The 26,021-nt window shown below is 45.3% G+C and overlaps 1 protein-coding gene across 2 annotated transcripts in view; it reads right to left on the minus strand.

The window, feature by feature from the left end:
• Positions 1 to 26,021, minus strand: part of PARVA (parvin alpha) — a 179,548-nt gene that overhangs the window by 58,951 nt on the left and 94,576 nt on the right. For both annotated transcript variants that reach the window (XM_086340000.1, XM_086340001.1), the window contains 3 exons: positions 12,889 to 12,978; positions 12,737 to 12,807; positions 9,720 to 9,822 (listed from right to left, as the gene is read on the minus strand). In XM_086340000.1, coding sequence (XP_086196126.1) covers positions 9,720 to 9,822; positions 12,737 to 12,807; positions 12,889 to 12,978 — 264 coding nt within the window. The remainder of the gene's footprint in view (positions 1 to 9,719; positions 9,823 to 12,736; positions 12,808 to 12,888; positions 12,979 to 26,021) is intronic.

Consider the following 26,021-nt stretch of genomic DNA (forward strand, 5'->3'; position numbering starts at 1 on the left):
AAATTCTACTTCCTTGAAGGAGTTATAAATTAATAACTTATTTGGAATTATTCTGTAAAGAAGATTTGTCTCTTCTCCTTCATTATTTATTCAGCTATTTACTGATATCAGTATGAACTTAAGGATATTATTTTAGACTTTGGGTTATAATCCAACATTATTGTCCCTCATTTTCTTGCTCGAATTTGGCCATTGGGAACTCTTTTGCATGGGCCCTAAACACTGTCAGCACGCTGCCACACATATATGTGCATATTTTTCCTTAGTGCCTCTTTCTGCACTGCAAGATACTGCAGGCTCATTGGTATGCCCAGCTCCAGTCTTAGAGTCGCCGATACTCCAGAGGCCCTGGTTTCTCTTATTGGAGACCAGTGTCAGAAACCAAGGTCTGGGTGTTGGGTCTCGTCTTCTTTGCTCGCCACATACCCCACCCAACCAATCCTGATGGTCACCGGATGTGCTCCTGTCTCTTTGACACTCTCTCTTCACTCACACCGAAATCTACAGGGGCTTACCAGCAACATTTCTTACTAGAATGTTCTTCTCCTCCTTCATCTGGCTGAAATTCTGCTCCTTCCAGAAGGCCTGATTCAAAACGTCCCCTCTTTCAGGATGCCTTTCTAAATCTTCAACTTGATAGCCCACAGCCCTTCACAGCACCAGGCTGTGAGTTTCTAAAGGCGGCACTGTGATGCACTTGCCTCTAAAGCTGTACACTCAGCAGCAGCACATAGCAAATCAAATGGCTATTGCTTGATGAATGTTAATTCATCAAGGACACACATACAGACACCCAACACAAAACTAAAAACCCTCCTGGTCTCATGCTTCAAGAAGATATCCTATTTCAGTCCTAAGCAATTGTGAAAACCAGAAGGGAGAGCCTTGTGGCTTGCATCTCTCAGGACAGGCTTTTTCTGTTCCCAGTTACACACACATGTTCATAGATAGGGATCAGGGGAATCAAACAAGCCATAAGGAAACTGGCAGAGCTGTCCCAAGTCAGAAAACCCCAATAAGAAACAGGTAGCAGCCCACGGTCAAGTGAAATGATGATCTGGGGTAAGCATTTCCCTTGAATCCTTCGCGTCCTGCCTCACTCACTCAGTCACATCTGCTGCCTCGGTGTTGGGAATGCAAATATAGCAAGGTGTCCATGGATGCACCTGCATACTGAGACGCTGGGAAAGCTATCCCACTTTTGGGCAGTTCTGAGACTCTGTAATTGGTGCACTGGGGTAAGAGTACACCCAGGGGAACCGAGGATGTTACATCTATCAGTTAACCTGAAGAGTCTTTGTGTGCGTGCTCAGTCGTGTCAGACTCTTTGGGACCCCGTGGACTGTAGGTCGCCAGGCTCCTATGTCCACAGAATTCTCCATGCAAGATAACTAGAGTGGGTTGCCATTTCCTACTCCAGGGGATCTTCCTGACCCAGGAATCCAACCCACGTCTCTGGCGCCTCCTGCACTGGCTGGCGGGTTCCTGACCACTAGTGCCACCCGTGCAGCCAAGAAGAGGTTAATCCTGGGATAAAAGAGGAGGTGAATTTCTGCACAGGGTAGGGAGAAACTTCTTCATTAGGGATGGGGTGGGAAGCTTTTGTTCTGAGGTGTGGAAAGGGCTGGAGCCACTGCTGTGAGAGCACGGGGGTGGGTACCACAAAGAGGTAGGCCAGAGCGGCCAGCAGCTGGTTTTTCCCAGGTGGCTACAGCAACGGTACAGAGAAATGGCCGGCGTCGGGAGGAGCAGTCTTATAGCAGAAGCTGCACCCTCTGGTCTCCCTAAATGATGCTGATACCCATTTCCAGGCTCCCTGTGTTCACCTGCCACTGCGGGCAGCTCTCAGCATGCTGATGATTCCTGTCTCCAGCTCTGAAGCTCTCTCCTTCTCTACCAGGAGTACATTCCAGGGGTTCTTAATTCCCACACAGTCCTCATCTGCACAGTGATGGGAGCCTTAGGATAAATGCCCCTGCTCCCTTTCCTGATTTTGATGGGTGGTGACCCCCGCAGCACTGAGCCTTGGTTGCAAACACAGCTGTCATTCTTATCAATGCACACTTAATGGTGTTTCTCTCTTCCTCTCTTACATTCTCCACTTCATTACTTATATTTTCTAAGATTACCCGTCACATAAACTTCTTCCACCTATGTCCTTGTTTCAGCATCTCCTTTCAGGAAAACTTCGTCAGCTCTGTTGCCAGGACAAGAGGGAAGGTGCAGACGACAGAGGCAGAAATGGGCAGCTGGGTTAGGCAGCTTGGAAAGAAGGACCTGCAGAAGGCTGTGCCAGAAGAATTTCCCAGGTATGCCTAGGGACTCAGAAAGCAGACCAGGCACTGATGCTGAGCAAGTGGCATCTGGCCACACAGTGGAGCACTGGGTGCGCTGCTGCCCTCTCAGAGCTCATGATCAGAGAGCACCCAGCCAGATGGTCCACCTGTCACCGCAGGGATGCTCACCTATTCAGAACTTCACCACAGCAATGATATACACACACAAACACACACACACCTGTTGGTCCAGAGATCCCTGTCTGTCAGGGATGCTCACCTATTCAGAACTTCACAACAATCACACACACATACACACACACACATACACACACCTGTTGGTCCAGAGATCCCTGCCTTGGCATCTTGCTCATTTCTGAGTTGAGCCCTTGCTGCACGATATCATCAGCATGGATTCCCAGATTCCAGATCTGTATCCTGCTCCCAAGATGTGACTTGGCATATCTGGCCTCCTGGAGGCCCCTATGCCATTTTATTTTTTCTAAGTGCCAGTATTTCATAGTTGGTTTATTAGTCCCAAACTCAGTTCCCTCCTGCTCTCCATGCCCAGCCCCAGTACAATTTTAAGCTAAATTTATGGAAATATTCATGCCTGATTCACCTTGATACCACCAGGTAATAGTACTGTCCTTACACATGGACGTTTATTTGAGCAACAAAGAGCAATTTCAAAACACTCAGTCATATACCCTGATATTGACTTCTAAACACCATTCTCAAATTCAAGAAACTGGGCCTCCTTGGAGAAGTAGTTGATTCTAGGGTCAGACTAAAAGTGAAATATAAGATGAGCCTGGAGCATCTTATGATATTAGAAAGTAAGAAAATGCTCAGGAAAAAAAAAAATAAGTAAAGGGCAGTATGTACAGGAGGTACTTGGAGCCAACCCGAAAGAGCTCCTGGTGCTCAAAGCTGGAAGTATATGAACAAACCAAGAATAATGACAATAATGATTATAATGTTTGTAATGATTATAAGAAATGGTATGGACCTAACAGAAGCAGAAGATATTAAGAAGACGTAGCAAGAATACACAGAAGAACTGTACAAAAAAGATCTTCATGACCCAGATAATCACGATGGTATGATCACTCACCTAGAGCCAGACATCCTGGAATGTGAAGTCAAGTGGGCCTTAGAAAGCATCACTACAAACAAAGCTAGTGGACGTGATAGAATTCCAGTTGAGCTATTTCAAATCCTGAAAGATGATGCTGTGAAAGTGCTGCACTCAATATGCCAGCACATTTGGAAAACTCAGCAGTGGCCACAGCACTGGAAAAGGTCAGTTTTCATTCCAATCCCAAAGAAAGGCAATGGCAAAGAATGCTCAAACTACTGCACAATTGCAGTCATCTCACATGCTAGTAAAGTAATGCTCAAAATTCTCCAAGCCAGGCTTCAGCAATATATGAACCGTGAACTTCCAAATGTTCAAGCTGGTTTTAGAAAAGGCAGAGGAATCAGAGATCCAATTGCCAAGATTCGCTGGATCATCAAAAAAGCAAGAGAGTTCCAGAAAAACATCTATTTCTGCTTTATTGACTATGCCAAAGCCTTTGACTGTGTGGATCACAATAAACTGTGGAAAATTCTGAAAGAGATGGAAATACCAGACCACCTGACCTGCCTCTTGAGAAACCTATATGCAGGTCAGGAAGCAACAGTTAGAACTGGACATGGAACAACAGACTGGTTCCAAATAGGAAAAGGAGTATGTCAAGGCTGTATATTGTCACCCTGCTTATTTAACTTCTATGCAGAGTACATCATGAGAAACGCTGGGCTGGAAGAAGCACAAGCTGGAATCAAGGTTGCTGGGAGAAATATCAATAACCTCAGATATGCAGATGACACCACCCTTATGGCAGAAAGTGAAGAAGAACTAAAGAGCCTCTTGATGAAAGTGAAAGAGGAAAGTGAAAAGGTTGGCTTAAAGCTCAACATTCAGAAAACTAAGATCATGGCATCCAGTCCCATCATTTAATGGCAAATAGATGGGGAAACAGTGGAAACGGTGTCAGACTTTTTTTTTTTTTGGCTCCAAACTCACTGCAGGTGGCAATTGCAGCCATGAAATTAAAAGACACTTACTCCTTGGAAAGAAAGTTATGACCAACCTAGACAACATATTGAAAAGCAGAGACATAACTTTGCCAACAAAGGTCCATCTAGTCAAGGCTATGGTTTTTCCAGTGGTCCTGTATGGTTGTGAAAGTTGGACTGTAAAGAAAGCTGAGCGCCAAAGAATTGATGCTTTTGGACTGTGGTGTTGGAAAAGACTCTTGAGAGTCCCTTGGACTGCGAGGAGCTCCAACCAGTCCATCCTAAAGGAGATCAGTCCTGGGTGTTCTTTGGAAGGACTAATGTTGAAGCTGAAACTCCAATACTTTGGCCACATGATGCAAAGAGCTGACTCACTGGAAAGACCCTGATGCTGGGAAAGATTGAGGGCAGGAGGAGAAGGGGACAACAGAGGATGAGATGGTTGGATGGCATCACTGAGTCAATGGACATGAGTTTGGGTGGACTCCAGGAGTTGTTGAGGGACAGGGAGGCCTGGCGTGCTGTGGTTTATGGGGTTGCAGAGTTGGACATGACTAAGTGACTGAACTGAACTGAACCGAATGATTATAAAGTAAGTATCCTTGTATCCACACTAATATAAATAAATACTGTATACATATGTAAGTCTCATCCTTACAGAAGACTTTGAATTAATAAACGTAGAAGGAATGGGAGAATAGGAAAATAGAAAACCTCCTTAGACCACCACAGCAATAACCAGCGGATATGCTCCACCGATTATAGTTAGTGGGACGAGTCTAAGAAAAAGCAAGATATTTTCAAAGTCTTAAAGTATTTCCCTGCAAATAAGTTAATAACAAGGAGAAAAGTAGTAAAACTTTATAGTGAAGAAAGCCTGGCCACGCCACCTTAACTGAGTGGTCAAGGTTAATGTCACAAGTGAGCAGTCACGGTAACATCGTGTCTGCCCTGAAATGATGCGCTGAGGACACATCAGCTCTGTGCTACCCCTCCCCAAACGTACAACTCTAATCATGAGAACACACCAGACAGACCCAAATTGGGGTCCATTCTGCAAAATAACTAACCAGTCCTCCTCAAAAGTGCCAAGGTCATGAAAGATAGGAGATGTGACAACTGAATGTAATGGGGGATTCTGGGTTTACCTCCTAGAACCAAGAAAAGACATGAATGTAAAAACTAGTGAAATCCAAATAAATTCTGCAATCCAGTTAAGCACTGTCCTGAGACTGATTTCTTAGTTTTGATGCTTACCGTCTGCTTGGTGAGATGTTGACATTAGAGGAAGCTGAGTAAAGGGAGACGGGAAACCTCTTGGCTGTCTCTGCAACTCTATTAAAATTATTTCAAAATAAAAAAAGTTTTAAAGAAACACTGACAAATGGGCTATGGGTGTAAGTGGTAAGACAAATCGTGAAATATAAAGAAGATCTGGGAGAACTTCAGAATGCTCCCAAGGCAGGAAACAGCTTAACGTAAGAAAAGGAGTTTGGAGCCAGAGAAGTTAAGACAAATGATGAGGCTCTGAGCTACGGAGGCAGCAGTGGGGTTGGAAAATATTGGTGACAGCCACACTGACCCAGGGCGCAGTGAGCCAGGCACTTCTACAAACGCTGCACGTGTTCTGCTGCTGCTGCTGCTGCTGCTAAGTCGCTTCAGTCGTGTCCGACTCTGTGCGACCCCATAGACGGCAGCCCACCAGGCTCCCCCGTCCCTGGGATTCTCCAGGCAAGAACACTGGAGTGGGTTGCCATTTCCTTCTCCAATGCATGAAAGTGAAAAGTGAAAGTGAAGGCGCTCAGTCGTGTCCGACTCTGTGCGACCCCATGGACTGCAGCCTACCAGGCTCCTCCACCCATGGGATTTTCCAGGCAAGAGTACTGGAGTGGGGTGCCATTGCATGTGTTCTAGCTGATTGAGAAATGAGATGGATGTGACACGTATATATGGGAATACAGTTGTCAGAACTGTGACCAACAGAATATGAAGGAAGAAGGAGCAATTCAGGATTACCCCCAGATTTCTAATCTGGGCTTGTAATAGCATTCCTCAAGGGGGAAAAGAAAATGGGATTGGGGAGGAGGAAGATAAGCAGAGTTGGGGGCAGGCGGGTTACAGGTGCCTATGTGACATGCAGGTGGGCAGGCTGGAAAGGCAGGGAAGAGATAACCTTACTCACAGCTTCAAAGAGAGAGCTATTCCAAGATAGAGATCTGAGGCTGATGATCATATAGTTGATGGGTGAAACTGTAGGAACAGACAAAATCTCCCAGGAAGAAGGTATGAAAGAAAAAGAGAAGGAGGCCAAGGATGGAAGCTGGAGGAAACCCAACCATTATGGAGAGAAGAACAGAGGAGGAGGACGGCTGAGAAGCGGGTGTCAGAGGTGGAAGAGGAACGGCAGCGCGAGGCCACAGAGACCGTCGGGTGGGGAGGCAGGTGAGATGCTTAGTAGGGTCAAGTGTCACCACGCAAGAGGGACTCTCAGGTGACACTGGTGACGTGGGAAGGAAACGTTGATGGCAAGGTGGTGGCACCCAGCCCGTACCTCAGGAGGGAATGCTTAGTGGTGGGGAAGCAGGGCGAGGGAGTGCCAACCATTATTTTGAGAAATGTGGTTGGGCATGAAGAAAGGAAAATAGCCAGAGGGGACCTCAAGGTCAGAGGGGTCACCCCAAACCCCCATCTCCAGACCGCCTCCTCCCAGGAGCTCCTGATGCATATTTTAAACTGCAAATGAGTTCTCTCCAGTGGGCATGCTGTCTGTGGCTTCTGAAGGTGTATGTCTAGCCTTAGACCCACACTTACGTTAACAAAAGAGGCATCAGCTCTGTTTTTAATCACCTTTTCAACGTGAAGTTTGAGATCTGAGGTGGTCTAACCTGACTGCACTTGATGCCTGACTCGGGGCAGCATGGATGATGCTGGGCTGTTTTGTAACCATTCCCAGAGGGGACACTGCTTCATGACCGTGTTCCATTACCCCACAGCCATGTCCCACCCCTGCTTGTGAAGGCCAGCATAGAACACTTGCAGACAGTGTCACGTCCCAACTAGAAATTTGGTGGTGCAATTAAAAGCTACAAATGCTAGGAGAGGTCATCAGTGAGGCTCAGGGTGCTTCCACATCTGCATGTGCCAAACACGTTCCCCTCTGTGTTCAATTGCATTTACAAGCCTTTAAATATTAATACTCATTAATATTGATGATTGAGTACCAAATGAGCTTAGCCTCCTAGAAATTACTAGATTGTATATTATTCATTCATTTGTTCAGTATACACTGATTAAGTGCTGGGCAATGTGTTATTACTGCAGAAGACCGGAAAAAGGAATATGACATGGCTCCTGCCCTTGAGAAGCCTACATACACTTATACGTGTGTGCTTAGTTGCTCAGTTGGGCCTGACTCTTTATGACCCCATGGACTGTAGCCCACCAGGTTCCTCTGTCCATGGGGATTCTCCAGGCAAGAATACTGGAGTGGGTTGCCATGCCCTCCTCCAGAGGATCCTCCTATTCCAGGGATCAAACTCAGGTCTCCCACATTGCAGGTGGATTCTTTACCATCTAAGCCACCAGGGAAGCTCAAGAATACTGAAGTAGGTATCCTATCCTTTCTCCAGGGGATCTTCCTGACCCAGGAATCAAACCAGGGTCTCCTGCAATGCAGGTAGATTCTTTACCAGCTGAGCTACCAGGGAAGCCCATACATTTACATAAACAGCTACAAACAAAATGGAATGTCTTACAATAATAAAGGCATATATATTATGTATACATGTCTTCTGTATCTATAACATAAAAGCATGTATGTTATATATAGGTGTGTGTACCTATATAACAAAGGCATGCATATTATGTACATGTGTGTCTATCTATATAATAAAAGCATGAATGCTTTATATATGTGTGTGTATCTATATCTGAGAGAACACAGAACACATGACTATTTCTTTCAAATGTGACTATGTGGTGAGGGGAGGCACGTTTGGTTGACTCTACAGATAGGAAGAATGAGCAATGATGGTTTCCCTCAGTGGATAAAGGAGGAAGAAAGGCCCCAGAGGCAGAAGAAAAGAAAAGGCAGAAGAAAAGAGGTGTGAATATGCCCAGTGTATGTCATGATATGGCGTGGTGTTCATAAACTACCGGTGAAATGATAGAAGACACTGACTGACTGGGCACTCACTGTGTGTCAGGTGAGAGTCCAAGCATTTTACGTGGCATGAGCCACGCGTGTGAGTGACTGGAGGTGAGGCTGACAAGACAGATGCAGCGCTCTGAATGCTGTGCTAACAGGTCTGGACTTTGTCCCACAGGTAGGGGAGAGCGAGTACTGACAAAATGAGACTTGCAATTAAAAAAGGTTCCTCCACCAGCAGCGCCATCTGGTCACAAAGCCTCCCTCTGCAAAGGGGAATGGGGTGGAGGAGGTGAGATGGAAGGCAAAGAGGTGAGCTCGGAAATTGTTTCAACAGTTCAGACAAATGAAAATGGCAGGGAGGAGGGGATGCGGGAGAGAATTCCGAGCAAGAAATTGGGCCATGGAGACCCTTGCCCCACAGCCATGGAGGGGCAGGGAAGGGAGGAAGGGGTTCTATTCACTTGGAAGGAAAGAAACATCCTTAGGAAAGAGGATGCGCTCAGTGTGAGGCGCTAGTGGGAAGCTAAGAATGACAGTCTAGAACTTAGGGCAGCGGTTAGGAGGACAGAAAGTGGGGGACAGAGAGGAGGAGTCCAAATCCAGTCACGATGAGTCTGTCCTCTCCCTACTAATGTCACCCAGAAGTCTCCTTTCCCTCCCCAGCAGCCTCACACTTTCAGAGAACAGCTGCGAACTGACGCAGGGATGCGTACGCTGCCAGAGGCGAGACACCTGGAGACACATGGGAGCCAAGTGTCACAGAGGCCCACACACCTGTGTGCTTGCACCAACTGGAAAGAGATACACAGAGGAACACACACACATACATGGCCATAGATTACAGAGGTATGCATACATGCATGCAAACACACACATACGTACAGGTGACAGAGGTACACAAACACACACACGCAGCTCCACGCACATGTAAATACATCTACAGAGGCCACAGGTGCACAATTTTCTGGAGCGGGTGAAGCATGTTTTCAGTGAGCAGTGGAGTCTTGTCATCTGCCCTGCTGGTGATTCTCACCTGCTAGGCGGAGCAACCCTGTCTGGTCACAAAGCCTCCCTTTGCAATGCATTCATGTAAAACATCCTGAGTACATCTCACTGGTCTGCTAGCCCAAGGCACCCATCCCTATTCCATTCGGTGAACTGTGTCTGGAGAACAGCTCTGAACTAGATTTAAAGACACCCACTGCGACATTCAACTCTCCTCTTACCAAAAAGTTTCTGCAGGACTTGGCCATCGTATAAATCTTCAGCCAGGTCTTTCACAATGATTCTTTCTCCAACCAAAACGTCGTTAATCCAGTCAATTAATACCTGCAGAGAGAGAGAGAGAATAAGAGAAGAGTCATAGGGTGTTTCCTTACATACCAGTGTTCTCATCCTGGACAGTGAAAATTTAAATGAACTTCAGATTTTGAAAGGAGCAGAATTATCCACACACCTGAGTATGTGTGCCAGCAGCTGTGAGTGTGAGCCCAACAGTCCTGTTAACCTGCAGGTATAGGCTCTGCTAGTGCTGGTGGCTCCAGTGTCTCTGCTAATACCTCTGGCCCTGCCTTGCCTTCCCCGAATGGCAAGGATCATTCACACAGTGCTCGGCTGTGTGGCTTTGCAGCCAGGAGAGGATGGGCTTTGGAGTCATGCAAACCGGGGTTGAAACCCTCACTTTACCTACTAAAATAATTTGTGCATCTCTGGGATCGATGGACTGGTATGTGTTCGTGTGTGTGTACTTCTGTCATCCATGAACACTGCGTGCATATCTCTATGATTTATGAATCTACGGCAAGCTAGTTATCTGCTCTGAACCTCTGACTCCCCACCTCTATAATGGAAGTTGAAGACACCTCCCACACTCGGTGGTAGAAAAGAATTACAGGGTCTCTCTGGTGGTCCAGTAGTTAGGACTCCACACTTCCGCTGCAGAGGGCATGGGTTGGATCCCTGGTAAGGGAACTAAGATCCTACATGCCATACTGAGTGGCCAAAAGTCAAAACCAATATCAGGGGAAAAAAAGAAAGGAATTACATACACCAAGGGCCAAATGTTCAATAAGGGCAGATTTTATTAATAAATAAAGCACTCTCCCATTATGACATCTGGCCAGGTGGTTACTGTCACCCCTATGTTCAGGAGGTAAAACCAAACACAGAAGTAATCATAGCCCCAGCTCCCAGAGCTAACTGTGGGCAGGGACAGGAATAAGCAGACTCTTGTCCACCTCACTCTACAGCACACGTTCTCCTCCCTGCGCCAGGCCTCCTCTCAGTGGGGCTGCATGGCGTCCTCTGTGGTCCGTGTCTTAGCCTCTGTGCACCAGGCATTCAGCAGAGGCGTTCCAGGTGACCAGTCACTCAGTTAATCCACACGGCATCCCGAGAGGCAGGCAGCATCAGTTTTGTTTTTCAGGTGAGGAAACTGAAGCTTGCACAAGGCCACTGCCTTTTTAATTTCAATGTCTTGCTTTATTTATGAAGGTATTATTCATATACGATAAAATTAACCACTTCTAGGTATACAGTGTGATGACTTTTGGTCACTGTACACGGTTGTATAACCGCACCCACAATCAAGATACAGAACAGTTCCCTCACCCTAAGAAGGTCCCTCTGGTCTCTGTGCTCAGTCACCTCTCCTGATCACAAGCTTCAGGCAAGCACTACAGTTCTGACTTTTTGACCACTTCACCTAAACGGAATATCACCCATTTTTTTGTGTGGGGGGCGGGGGCCCATGCCACGTGGTATGTGGGATCTTAGTTCCCGACCAGGGATTGAACCCACACCCCTTTGCAGTGGAAGCGTGGAGTCTTAACCACTGGACTGCCAGCGAGGTCCCAGAGCATCACCTTTTGACTTCTTTGACTTCGCATAAGCAGATTGTCTTTACAACACAGGCGGGACCTGGGCTAGGTTTCCACCCTTGAATGGAGGCTCGGGCTTTCAAAGCACATTGTTCTACTGGCCTAAGGCAGGAGCTTTCATGCTTCCTCCCTTCCTCCTTCCTCTTCCTTCCCCTTCCCCTTCCCTCCTTCTCTCCTTCATCCATCCAACCATCTACGCATCCAGCATTTATTAATATCTGCTATATATCAGTCTGTGCTGGATCCTGAGGGTACAAAAAGACTGTCCCTGATGAAAAAAAAAGGACAATCTTTAACCCCGAGCAGCTCCCCACTTAGTGAAGGAGACCGAGAAGTATATGAGTTGTTGGAACGCCATGCGATGACAACAGTACAGAAGCAAATTAGTGAACCACAGCGGCACACAGAGGGGCTGAGTGACAGCCCCGGGGTTTAGAGAGGGCTTCCTGAAGGACGTGACCTGGCTTTGAAGGGCAAGTAGAGCGCCTGGGCAGAGGGACTGCATGGCCAAAGCCCTGGCGGTGGGAGTGCAGAGCAGCTGTGTGCAGGTGCGCACCGGGAGCCGCCATGAACAGGTCTGCTGTCCCTGTGGCACCCTTGCCAAGCAGGGATTATTTGAGGTAAAGAGGCAGCTGGAGCATGGAGATGCCAAACACCACCCCCAGGACTGTGGGCTTCAACCTGCAGTTCATAGGAAGCTACAAACAGGTTTTGAACAGGAAAATGAACATTCAGCTTTGCATTTTGAGTGAATCACTCTGCACCCAGTGCCTTTTGGTCCTGTTTTAAGTGCAGCTTGGAGAAGCTGAAGAAGACAGATACAGGACAGGGAATCAGAAGGGGGAGGAAATAGAGATTTTTTGAGGGTGACCATTGGTCAGTCACTGTGCCAAGTACATTATGCACAGTATGTTATTTCATCTTAATCATTTCTGTTTGAATCTCATCTCCTCCACTCATGCCATGACTATAAATGAACAATCACCTGGCTTTTCTGAGACTCAGTTTCCTCATCTGTAAAAGAGATGGAGATGATACTAAATCCAACTTCAGAGGGTACTTTTGAGGGTCCTTGGGAAATGCAGTGAAAGGACTGTGTGAGAAGATCCTGGCAAATGTGAGTTTTTTGCACTAAATTCTCCAGTGCCTATGGTCAATACCATTCCTTGGGCACCTGTTATGTCCCACCTCTGTTAACCTGTAGATGTCCACCTTCTGGACTGCAAGCTGCCTATGGCCAGGGACTGCTGTGGATTTCTGTTCTCTCTGCAATGGCTCGAGTGGTGCCTGCCTACACAGGGTGACTGGTCTAGAGACACCTGTGGAGTTGGAGGCACCTGAACCCCCTTCTAATTTCCTCTTACCTTCATCAGTTCCTGAAGTTTGGGGTCGCTGCGTGAGTTGGGATCCACCATCGTTCGCACTTCATTCTCCTCTTTAAAAAGAAAAGGCAGTCAGCGAGGTGGTGGCTCTGAAGGCATCAGGCTAACCCAGAGAGAACAAGAGACCCCGTTACCCAGCATCGTGTCCTCAGGGTCCAGCTCGAAGGGGATGGGGCTGAGGGGCAGGTTGATGGCGTTCATGCCTTCCTCCTGAAGCTCGGACACTGTAAGAAGGAAGCGCAGCGTTATGCGGCAGCCCATAGCCGTGTTCCACATTGAGGCAGATTGAGAAACGAAAGCACCAAGGTTAGCCTACAGCTGTGACGCAGCCTGCACCCGATTCCTGCCTCTCCTTGCTAAAAGGAGCAGACTGTCCCCTTCATCTCACTCCTTCTGTCACCTCACTTGCTTTCCTAGAAAAATCGGGCATGGACATCTGCCTCCCTTCAGAAATGATCTTGGAATAAATGGAAGCAAAGTGAGCACTGACGTCTTTCTTAAGTCTCTGCCACGCCTCCCTCCTGTCCCTCCTGCCGTCTGGTGCAGAGTGCACGCTTGACAAATCTTTGCTGACTGGATGCATGAAGTCCCCATGCTGAGGCTCCATTTGAGCCACTGGCCTTTTCCATCCTCAGGTCAACCCTCCTCTGACTTCTCTCCTGAATTGGCTCCTGTGTATTTTTTCGGACATTTTTCTCCCTCCCTCCCTCCTTCCCACCCTCCTCCTCCCATCCAGCACTGCTCGAGGATGCCTCATTCTGGCCTCTCCCTGGGCTCTGGATTTATCCCTTCAACCGTAGGGAGTCATGGGCCCTGGGGTCAGGCACCTCACTTCTCCAGGCCTGTTCCCTCAGCTGAACATCAAAAGCTGGACAGGTGACCATCAAGTTCTTTTATACTTTCCCAAATCTTAGAAGTCTACGATTCCACTGTCCTCAAGAAAAATAACAAGAGGCCAGTGACCACTAGATACTTCCAGCCCACCCTCTCCATCCCCTGACCCCCACCCCCACTCATGAAGCCTTAGTAAAAAAAAAAAAAAAAATACAAATTCCTACCACAAAACCAGTTGTGTGATGGCCCTTTGCTGAGCACTGACCTTGGATTACTACCTCTCCTAAAAGCAGTGGCTCAAATCCCTCAGTTCTACTCAATTCCAGTTTGGGCAATTCCTTTGCACCAGTTAAGCACAGAACAACTGTTTTCTCTGAAGGAGCTGGTCACCAAACAGTTCTTAAAGAGGTGATTCGGCAGCTGCAATCAACTTTGGTAAAAGCAATGTCCCATCTTTCCATTTTATTTTTTTGTATTGACTCTGGCCTCACCGATTGCCAGCATACACTTGCAAGTACTCTTAAGCACAGGCAGCTGCTTACAAAGAGTTCTTTCATATTAGCAGACGTCACTGATGGTTGCAGTTGGACAGGGAGCGAGATTGCCTAACAAAGGGAGTGAAACCCACTCTGCCCTAGAGAGACACAACTCGCATTATGAAGCTGGTATTCAGTCCTGTTGCTGTGGGCTCTTGACATTCAGATGGGATATCAGCCAGTCACCATCTTGAATCTCCAAAACCACAGACACCCACCATTCTATATAATTCCCCCCACAAAACATAATTGAAAAATATAAGTGACACTTTCAAGGTTTAAATGATTCTATAAATATGGGCTTGTGTTTGCTTTCCAGCAAAGCACAATTGCTTCTTTAGGGTTTATAATGTCTCCTAGCACTCCTCCTAGGACTAGCCGTTTGCTTTTTTTTCCAGGCTGTTTCTCACAAAGAAGCAAGATTTCTACCACTTAACAAGCATCACTACACAGGCAATGGGAAGTGGAAATAAAGTTACATTTCAGTGTGGGTGTGAGACACGGTTAACTGGACAGTGAAGAGACTAGCTCTTGCCCAGAACCTTCTCCATCTGTATATTCCACCCCACCCCACCCTGCCACCAGGTCTGTGCAGTCCAATACAGTAGCCATTAACCACATGCAGCTATTGAAGTTTAAATGAATTAATAACTCAGTTTCTTAGTTCCACCTGTCACATTTCAAGTGCTCAGTGGCCCCCGTGGGGCAGGCGGCAGCCCATTGGATAGTGCAGATGTAGATTTCCATTATCACAGAAGATTCAGTTGGATGGTGCTATCCTGACTGATGCCATAGGTCCAGATGCTGATGATATCCAAATTTAAATCTCCAGCCTGATGTATGCTGTATTATATATTTTTAAAGTTAATAAGATTGTATTATCTAAAACTGAATTCAAGGCAACAAAATCAGGGATAGGGTAAAAATATCTTCCTAGATATTTTTCATGTACAAAAACAACCAAGCTCTGTCCTAATTTATTCTTTTGAGTGGTTTTATTTACCCAGCATCACTGAGTTGTGAAAACAAGAGTCAACTCATTATTAAAACAAGAACCAGAAACATACAAAAACAAACAAAATCTCTAGCCTCGGCCTGACCCTGAGCTCCAGACTCACTCAATATCTCCTCTTTTGTCTACTAATGGAGATCTCAAATTTATACATCCAAAACAGAACACGTGATCTTCAGTACCCTTACTTCCACCGTAACAACACCACATCAAGACTCGTCCACCTTCCTTCTTCTCCTCCTCAGTAAATGGCACTACCATTTGCATAAGAGTTCAAGCCAAAATCTGAGGAATCACCCTTCCCTTCTTTTCCTTACTGTTTGCAGCCAATACATTGGCAAGTTTTCTGGGTTCCACCTCCAAAACAGGACCCTATTCCAACCACTTCTCACCGGCTCCATCATCACCATTCTGGTTCAGGCCACCGTTATCTTTCACCTAAATAACCAGAACCACCTTCTAACCTGCCCACTGCTTTCTGATGCATTTTCCCCATGCCAGTCTACTTCCTAGAGCACAATCAGAATGATCTGTAAGGATTAAACACAATCATGCGTTCTCCTGCTTTACGCCCTCCTGTGGCTTCCCCTCATGTGCATGCTTGGTAGGTCAGTCATGTCTGACTCTTATGTGACCCTGTGGACTGTAGCCCGCCAAGCTCCTCTGTCCGCGGGATTTCTCAGGCAGGAATACTGGGGTGAGTCGCCATTTCTTTCTCCAGGGGATCTTCCTGACTCAGGGATTGAATCTGCATCTCCTGCACTGCAGGAGGATTCTTTACTACTGCCACCTGGGAATTCCCATTATACTCAGAATAAATACTCCTTCCTAAGACCTACAAGACCCTCTGAATAGTCCCCTGCCTCCCTCTTGTGTTGTATTTTCTCCATAGCACTCGTCACAATCTGAAGTAACTATTATTTCTACATTTATTATCTATCCCCTCCTCAACAGAATGTAAGCTGTGGAAAGACTGGCACTTTTTCTCTTTTGTTCGCGATTAGATCTCTGAAGAGGAGTCAGACTGCCTACATTCAAATCCAGGCTCTACCACTTACTAGTACGTGACTTTGGACAAGTTCATCCATCTTACACCTCAGTTTCCTTATCTGCAAAATGGGGGTAATAATAATATTGCCTACCTCCTAGAGTTGTTGAGAAGACTAAATGAGTTAATACATGTAAAACATTTAGAAGAGTGTCTGGTACCTGGTTAAGAGCTATGTAATTATTTGCAATTATTATTTAAAATGATAAGCACTCAAGGACCATTTGTTGAATAAAATGAATAAACCTGTTAAGACTACCCTTCCACTGCACAGGTTATAAGTTAAAGCACAATTTACCAGAGCAGTGTACAGCATGCAAAGAAGACTTTCAGCCTGTCCTTAGGGGAGAAAACCATACTTTGGCCTGATCCTGTGTGTGCGTGTGTGGGCACATTTCTAGGGCAGAATTTCCAGCTTACTTTTTGTAAAGAGAAAAAAGCTACCTCTGTCCCAAGACTGTTGTCGAGTAAGAGCCAATCTATGAATATAGAGATATTTATAACTCTAACGTGTGACTAGAAACACCATATTTGCAGCCAGGACTCCTAAAGGTGGATCTGAACAGGACCTCTTTTTCTGTGTAGATCATTGTTAGAAATGTTTTTAGATGAAAAATCCCCAGTCAGAAACACTCCCCTCTGCCCTGCCTCTTTAATTCACTCACAGAGACAAAACAAACCCAAGAAGAAAAGCAGAGATATGTTTGCAATTGGAAATGTTTTTTTTTTTTCAGGAAATGATTTGGTACAGGAACATCATTCCCATCCCATTAACTGCTGACTCGGAGCCAACTGTTTGTAAAAGTGAATATGCAAACTGCCCGGCTCAGCCTTGGCCCCCCGCCCCATGGGGCCGCATTAGTGGCCATGTTCCCAAAACAGCCCACGTGCTTTGGAGGTTTCATTTCTATTAAACCAAAGCAGGACCCAGCAGAAGCCCCTCGCCACCCCTGCACTCCGAAAGAGAAAGAGCTGCAATTGAATTTTCTCGGCATAGAATATGAATATGATGTTTTCCCCTGAACCTCTTCTAACCACCTAAAACTAGGTCTGAATGTGCAGCCTTCGGTGTCTCGTGGCGCCATTAGTCATAACTTAATAAACAGATTAAATGCCCAGCTGAAGGTCGGGCTTGGGAGAGCAGGGCGATTGCCTCAACTCCTGAAGCGCTCACTATGAGGGAGGGAGCCTGGCTTTTCTGGGAAACACAGCGTGACTCTGGGTCCAGCTGTGCCGCAGAATAAGGACATGGATGGGCTCTGAAGTCTGAAAGACCTGGATTTGAATCCTACTTCTCCTTTTTATCAGCCATGGGACCTTATGTTGGTGACTTAAACAGTTCAACACGAAATGTGATAGAAAACAATTTTGTTTAAAACAAAGGTGCAGCTGACACTATTAGTTTCTTCCCCAATATTGATTTTATTTTTTCTCTCTCTCTGCTGAAATAATACTCTCTCATTTTGTTCCAGTATACATTGCACAACCCCCTCACCGCCCCCCCCCCACCATGCTTCTAGGTGAGATTTCAATTGAGTTAAGCTCATCATGATAATCTCAATTCCTTTAGCAGTGACTGGCTCAAGCACTCTCATGTAACACAATTCTGGTCAAAGAGCTGTAACTGGAAATTTCTAGAACCTTCTAGAAAAGTTGTCCTTCATTTTAAAAAGAGGCTCAAGGAAAGAGAAGGTATCTTTCTCCTTCTAACCATTACTGCATCAGGATGTTATGCCTAGATTTATAGTCATGAAGTTAGGTCTGGCCAAAGAAGCTAATATGTTAAGGTTGGCAGGGAAGAAAGAAAGGAGTTCTTGTTGATACTGCTAAGCCACCATCCCTTGAGCCACCCTAGCTTTTTGTGTCTTGCTATAAGTGATAAAGGAAGTTCCTTTTTTGTTTAAGTCAGCTGAGTTGGTGTCTTCTGGGGCTTGGAGCCTTAACTCCCTAATCGGTGCATGGGACACCAAGATTATAAAGTTGATGGATGAAGACAGTAGGTATACAAAGAACAGTAATTTTCCCTTCCTTTTTTTTTTTTTTTTCCCCATGAGAAACAGAATAGCTGCAGATATCTCTTATACTCCAAAATATATATACAAGGGCCTGAAGAACACCAGATGGAAAACAAGTATGGTGAGAAGAATGGACAGAGGTTTCAAAGAGTACAAAAGTGTCCATTTGTGCAAAGCTAGTAATTTCATTCATGTGACCAGTACACATTACTGGGCACCTCCTTTGAAGCAAACCCTGTGCCAGCACTGGGCATAGGGTTTGGGGATTTGACATGAGTCTGCCTCAATCTGTTCTGGTGGGAGAGGCAGGCATAGAAAAACACAATGGGCAGTATGCTGCACTCAGATGAGATACATGTAACCAGAGGGCTGTGGGAGCTCAGTGGTGGGGGCAACAAGGTTAACTGTAGATGGGGAAGACTGGGAAGGATTCTCAGAAAGGGGGACACGTGAGCCGGACTTTGAAAAACTTACATTTTCATCCAACACAGGTGCCTCACAAAAAGCACGCCTTGTGTATAAACAGCAAAATGTAGACAAACAGGGCAGCTACTGAGACAGCAGTGATTACGCCTGAGCACTGGGAATGTAGGGCTCACACAGGAGAAACAGGGTGGAAGAACAGGGGTGAATAAGCAGGTAGGGTCCAGAGCGTCGAGGGCTGTGAACCCATCTGTTCCCCAGCGTGCGCTGGACCACGCTCCCCAAGTCTGTAGAGGAAAAACCCAAACACCATACTGAGGGAGAGCAAGAGGACATGCAGGTCGTTCTTTCTCCTCCAGTGCAAGCGAACCCCAGTGAGGTACTCAGGCTGCTCGAGCTCGTTCTCGGGACCCCAGTGATTACTTTCTGGCTGTCATGAAAGCTCACTCAAGTTCCTTTAATTTCTAAATGGCTCAATGGTCCCCCAGAAGTTCCTGCAGCTAGAGACATCTACACTGTCTGGTTGGCAAATCCCAACAACTTTTCTCTATGTGGAAAATCAACCTGAAAGAACATCTACCAAAAAACACTTACTGGTGAGAAAATGGATGCTTATGTCCTAAGACTGGAAACAAGACAAAGATATCTCCCCTATTCAAAATCATACTAAAAACTCTAGCTATTACAGTAATGCAGAAAAAGGAAATAAAAGGCACACAAGTTGGAAAGGAAGAAATACAACTTTCCCTTGTGGCTCAGAGGGTAAAGAATCCGCCTGCAATGTGGGAGATCTCGGTTCAATCCCTGGGTTGGGAAGATCCCCTGAAGAAGGGAAACGCTACCCATGCTAGTACTCTGGCCTGGAGAATTCCAAGGACTGTAATAGTCCATGGGGTTGCAAAGAGTCGGATACAACTGAGCGACTTTCACTTCTGTTCGTAGATAATATGATTGATTATGTAGAAACTCCCAAAGAATTGACCAATGATGAAACAAAACAACAACAACAAAAAAACCCATAGTCTTATGTGTTAGTTGCTCAGTCATGTCTGAACTTTTGTGACCCAATGGACTGTTCATAGGAAGCCAGGCTCCCCTGGACACGGAATTCTCCAGGCAAGAATACTGGAGTAGGTAGCCATTGCTTTCTCCAGGGGATCTTCCTAACCCAGGGATCGAACCCTGGTCTAGGAGAAGGCAATGGCACCCTACTCCAGTACTCTTGCCTGGAAGAGTTCAAAAGCATCAATTCTTCGGCGCTCAGCTTTCTTCACAGTCCAAATCTCACATCCATACATGACCATTGGAAAAACCATAGTCTTGACTAGACGGACCTTTGTTGGCAAAGTAATGTCTCTGCTTTTGAATATGCTATCTAGGTTGGTCATAACTTTCCTTCCAAGGAGTAAGTGTCCTTTAATTTCATGGCTGCAATCACCACCTGCAGTGATTTTGGAGTAATAAAATAAAGTCTGACACTCTTTCCACTGTTTCCCCATCTATTTCCCATGAAGTGATGGGACCAGATGCCATGATCTTCATTTTCTGAATGTTGAATTTTAAGCCAACTCTTTCACTCTCCTCTTTCACTTTCATTAAGAAGCTTTTTAGTTCCTCTTCACTTTCTGCCATAAGGGTGGTGTCATCTGCATATCTCAGGTTATTGATATTTCTCCTGGGAATCTTGATTCCAGCTTGTGCTTCTTCCAGCCCAGCGTTTCTCATGATGTACTCTGCATAGAAGTTAAATAAGCAGGGTGACAATATACAGCCTTGACATACTCCTTTTCCTATTTGGAACCAGTCTGTTGTTCCATGTCCAGTTCTAACTGTTGCTTCCTGACCTGCATACAGGTTTCTCAAGAGGCAGGTCAGGTGGTCTGGTATTCCCATCTCTTTTAGAATTTTCCACAGTTTATTGTGATCCACACAGTCAAAGGCTTTGGCATAGTCAATAAAGCAGAAATAGATGTTTTTCTGGAACTCTCTTGCTTTTTCCATAATCCAGCAGATGTTGGCAATTTGATCTCTGGTTCCTCTGCCTTTTCTAAAACAAGCTTGAACATCTGGAAGTTCATGGTTCACGTATTGCTGAAGCCTGGCTTGGAGAATTTTGAGCATTATTTTACTAGCATGTGAGATGAGTGCAATTGTGCAGTAGTTTGAGCATTCTTTGGCATTGCCTTTCTTTGGGATTGGAATGAAAACTGACCTTTTCCAGTGCTGTGGCCACTGCTGAGTTTTCCACATTTGCTGGCATATTGAGTGCAGCACTTTCACAGCATCATCTTCAGGATTTGAAATAGCTCCACTGGAATTCCATCACCTCCACTAGCTTTGTTCGTAGTGATGCTTTCTAAGGCCCACTTGCCTTCACATTCCAGGATGTCTGGCTCTAGGTGAGTGATCATACCATTGTGATTATCTGGGTCATGAACATCTTTTTTGTACACCTATATCTTCAATGTAATCCTAGTCAAGAGTCACAGCAAGCTATTTTGTGTATATTGACAAACCAATCCTAAGGTTCACATAGGAAGACAGACTCAAAGTAGCCAACAAAATATTAAAGAAGGACAAAGCTGGAGGATTGACACTACCAGACGTCAAGGAAAAACGACAGTGGTGCAAAAGAGCAGGCACACAGGTCAATGCAAGAGAACAGAGAACCAGGAGCAAACCCACACAAATATAGCCAGCTGCTCTTTGACAAATGAGGACAGGCAATTCAATGTAGAAAGGATGGTCATACCAACCAATGCTAGAACCATTGGATAGCCAACTGCCAAAATTAATCTAGACACAGACCATATACCCTCCATTTTAATAAGATCTTATGCAGATTTTAACGAAGTCCAAGTTATCAATTTTTCTTTCATGGTTTGTCCTTTTGGTGTTGCATCTAAAAACTCATCGCCAAACTCCTAAATCAAATAGATTTGTTATATTTTCTTCTATAAATTTTATACATTATATTTTATATTTAAGTCTGTGATAATTTTGAGTTTTGTGAGAAGGTCATTAAAAACAAGGAAGGTCTGAGAAAATGTAACAGCCAAGAGAAACCTTAGAAGATGTGACAGCTGATGGTGACACGGTATCCTGCAAGGGAACTTGGGACAGAAGAAGGACATTAGGTAAAAGCTGAAAAAAATCTGAATAACTTAAGTTAATAATATTAATATGGGTTCATGAATTATAACAAATGCAGCATATTAATATAAAATGTTAATAAGAGGGGAAACTGAACATAGGCAGAAACGAACTCTCTGTATTATCTTTTCATTCTCCCTATAAATCTAAAAGTATTATAAAAAGTCTATTAAAAAAATCAACCCATATTTCTGTTCATACACACCAAGGAAACCAGAATTGAAAGAGACACGTGTACCCCAATGTTCATTGCAGTACTGTTTATAATAGCCAGGACATGGAAGCAACCTAGATGTCCATCAGCAGATGAATGGATAAAAAAGCTGTGGTACATATACACAATGGAGTATTACTCAGCGATTAAAAAGAATGCATTTGAGTCAGTTCTAATGAGGTGGATGAAACTGGAGCCTATTATACAGAGTGAAGTAAGCCAGAAAGAAAACACCAATACAGTATACTAATGCATATATATGGAATTTAGAAAGATGGTAACAATAACCCTGTGTACAAGACAGCAAAAGAGACACTGATGTATAGAACAGTCTTTTGGACTCTGTGGGAGAGGGAGAGCGTGGGATGATTTGGGAGAATGGCATTGAAACATGTATAATATCATATATAAAATGAGTCGCCAGGACAGGTTTGATGCACGATACTGGATGCTTGGGGCTGGTGCACTGGGACGACCCAGAGGGATGGTATGGGGAGGGAGGTGCAAGGAGGATTCAGGATGGGAAACACATGTATACCTGTGGTGGATTCATTTTGATATATGGCAAAACCAATACAATATTGTAAAGTTAAAAAATAAAATTAAATTAAATAAAAAAAAATAAAGACATAATTCACATACCAAAAAAAAAAATCAACCCAAATTTGCTATTTTTCCAATGAAATATAGTGCTCACTGGGGGAAAATCCATAATTTTAAGAGACGCATATGTTTCTTTCCATCACCAAGGAGACAGTGGTAATTTATCCAACATTAGCTGACCCCTATAGAAGCATTTGTACAGGAAGCAAAGCACAAAGACCATCTCAAAGTCCTATAGTGCAAGCTGTACTTATTCCCAAGTGAGAACTTGTTTCCACATAGAAACTGCATGGTTTTTAGGTTTGTTTCCAGGGCTGAGATGAGAAGACAGAGCTTCTTCATAACTTAAGGATGCCTGGCAAGGTCATTTCTGCTTTCCCAAGGAGAGATCTGTCCCACTAGTACAACCATCACTGAAGGTGTCTTTATTGCTTTCTCTGGAACTGCTTTGGAAGCTAAATCTATCTATTGTTCCTGACGGGGCTTTTATGACATGGCTGTTATATTAGCTTTCCATTGCTGTAGTAACAATTACCACACACTTGGTGGTTTGAAACAACATTGATTTATTATCCTTATGGTTCTGTAGGTTAGAAGTCCAACATGGGTCTCACTGGGCTAAAATCGAGGTATTGGCAGGGTTTGCTCCTTTCTGGAGGCTCTAGGGGAGGATTCATTTTCCTGCCTTTTCTGGCTTCTGGAGGCCACCTGCATTCCTTGGCTTGTGGTCCCCTTTCTCCATCTTCAAAGTCAGCAGTGGGGGATGGGGGTCAAATCCTTCTCACATTGCAGTACTCTGACCTCTTTTTTTGCCTATCTCTTCTATTTTTAAGTACCCTGTGATTATACTGGGCCACCTGGAAAACCCAGGACAATCTCATTTTAGAGTCAGCTGATGAGCAGCCATAATTGTACCTGCAGCCTTAACTTCCCTTTGCCATGTAAGCTAATATATCCCTAGATTCATTAAAATCCATATCTGGGATATGGATATCTCTGGGGGGCATTACTCTGGCTCCAACATTTTCTTGGGGGACAGGTTCTGTTCTCAATACTCATCCCTGCCTACAACGTGTGGGTTCATTCTTCTTCTATGTGAAATTATCAAAAGGAAATGCAAAATCACCACCCCCTCCATCCTAGCCCTTAAACCAGAGTTTTGTTACTTAAAAACAAACAAACAAACTTATTTCAGCGGCCATAATATAAAGCATCAGGCAAACATGGGAACAGCTCAGAGTGGCCTCAGCAGACTGTCAAGGTCTCCCCACACTCTGCTCTACCTGACACAGCTGTTTAGTTACCAGGGTCTAACATCTGGGCCTTGAAGCACAGCCAAAAAAGGAACTTAGAGGTTGGTATGGTGATGGGAGCCGACAGGGGAATCTATAGTGCCAAGTCTTAAAGTTTCCACCCATGTCTTTGTTTTGGTCAGTTTTATAGTCTCTGCAGAGTTGGAAGGCTGCCAGGCAGATGGCCCCTGGACATTAATTCATTGTTCAGCCAAACACGTGATTCAGCAGCCCTCGAATTGCAAGTACGCTCAGAGGGAGACGGATGCACCATTGACTAGCTTTGGGCTGTCAAAACCCTGTGAACTGAAACACCGGTGAGGTCTCAAGTTAGCCGTGGGAATTTCAAACACTGCTCAGGCACAGAGGGTCTATGATCAAAATCAGACACATCAGCGTTCTTCGTTTTTTGCCACACCATGCCCGCTGTCGCTTTAGATCTAGCACCAGAACGGTTTTCTTGGTTTTAAAGGTCTGTTCCTACTTAAGTACAAAGTGGTGCAGGTGTGTCGCTCTGGGAGTTTATAACGGGTGACACCAGGCTGTGATGCATGCGTGTGCATCTCTGTGCATCCATATACCCTAGCATTTGTATTAATAACAGCCTTGGGGAGACCACAGAAACTGACCTGGTATGTTAGCTAATAGATGTGAAGTGTGGGCACAGCAACTCAGGACAGCCAGGGTGGAACTGGCCCTGCTCATCTCTTTCACTCATAAGCACACATGGGCATCTCTGGTACCAGGGGCTGGGCCAGGAGCTGTGAATACAATGACAAACAAGTACTTTCCTCCTGGGGTTGGTAGATGCCCGTGACGGCGAGAGACCAGTACACCAGGCGTGTGCTGCTACACACTGAGTAAGTGCTCAGAGAATGCTGTAGTTGAGCAGGGAGGGGAACAATGTGCCCACAAACTGCACTGCAGTAATGCTATGGTCCTCCACGCAGTTCTGAACCAAGTCCTGAGAGCAGAGCATTCTCCCAAAGTGGAGGGAACAGAGGAGTACATGGGAGATGCAGAGACCACGGGAAGCCCCGCGGGGCTCTAGGCAACCAGGGTGGCCTCTGCAACTCACTGGCTTTGTATCTCTGCATCGCCGGAGTCAAATTTCTTTCTTTCTTTCTCTGTGGCTCTTTGACCTTCATGTCTATAGCATTCTTATTTATTAATTCAAAGTAAGCCAGTCATTTATTTTTGCAGTGGCTCAGTGCTGCTTAAAGTGCCACATCAAGTACCAGTTCATTGGAATTTCCGAGGGGTGGACTCCACTGAAGCAAGGGCTCTGGGTAGGGGGCTGGCCAGGGAGTTGCCACGGCATCATTGTGTTTTGTTTGGATCAGTTCACTAGTGGGCTAAATCTGGATTTGTCTGGAGGTCAGCTCTGGTTTACCCTGAAGGAGCACTCTTGGTGGGAACTCTCCCTTGAATGGATAATGGTGAAGAGAACACACACTCGCACTGCATTTCTTTTGTACCAGGGACACAGGTGCGGCCCCTTTCTTTAATAGTATATATATTTACTCATTTAATCTTCCTGACAATCTGATGAGTAGGAACTGATTACCCCCATTTTACAAATGAGGAAAATGGGGCCCAGAGAGGTTATGTAACTTGAGCAAAAAAGTGGAACCCAGATTGATCCCAGGTCATATGGCTCCCGGAATTTGCTCAAGTTCACATCCATTGAGTCACTGATGCTATCTAGCCCTCTCATTCTCTGCCACCCTCCCCTCCTTTTGCCTTCAATCTTTCCTAGCGTCAGGGTCTTTTCCAATGAGTTGGCCCTTTGCATCAGGTGGGCAAAATATTGGAGCTTCAGCTTCAATATCAGTCCTTCCAATGAACGTTCAGGGTTGATTTCCTTGAAGATGGACTAGTTTGATCTCCTTACTGTCCAAGGGACTCTCAAGAGTCTTCTGCAGCACCACAGTGATTCAAAAGCATCGAATCGTCAGTGCTCGGTGCTCGGCCGTCTTTATGGTCCAACTACACTCACATCTGTACACTACTGGGAAAACCATAGCTTTGACTATGTGGACCTTTGTCAGTAAAGTGATGTCTCTGCTTTTTAATATGCTGTCTAGGTTTCTCATAGCTTTCCTGCCAAGAAGTAAATGTCTTCTAATTTCACAGC

The sequence above is a fragment of the Bos grunniens genome, chromosome 15 (assembly GCF_055505025.1).
Source record: "Bos grunniens cultivar Pamir isolate PY7600 chromosome 15, Bosgru_T2T1.0, whole genome shotgun sequence".
Classification (NCBI taxonomy): Eukaryota; Metazoa; Chordata; class Mammalia; order Artiodactyla; family Bovidae; genus Bos; species Bos grunniens.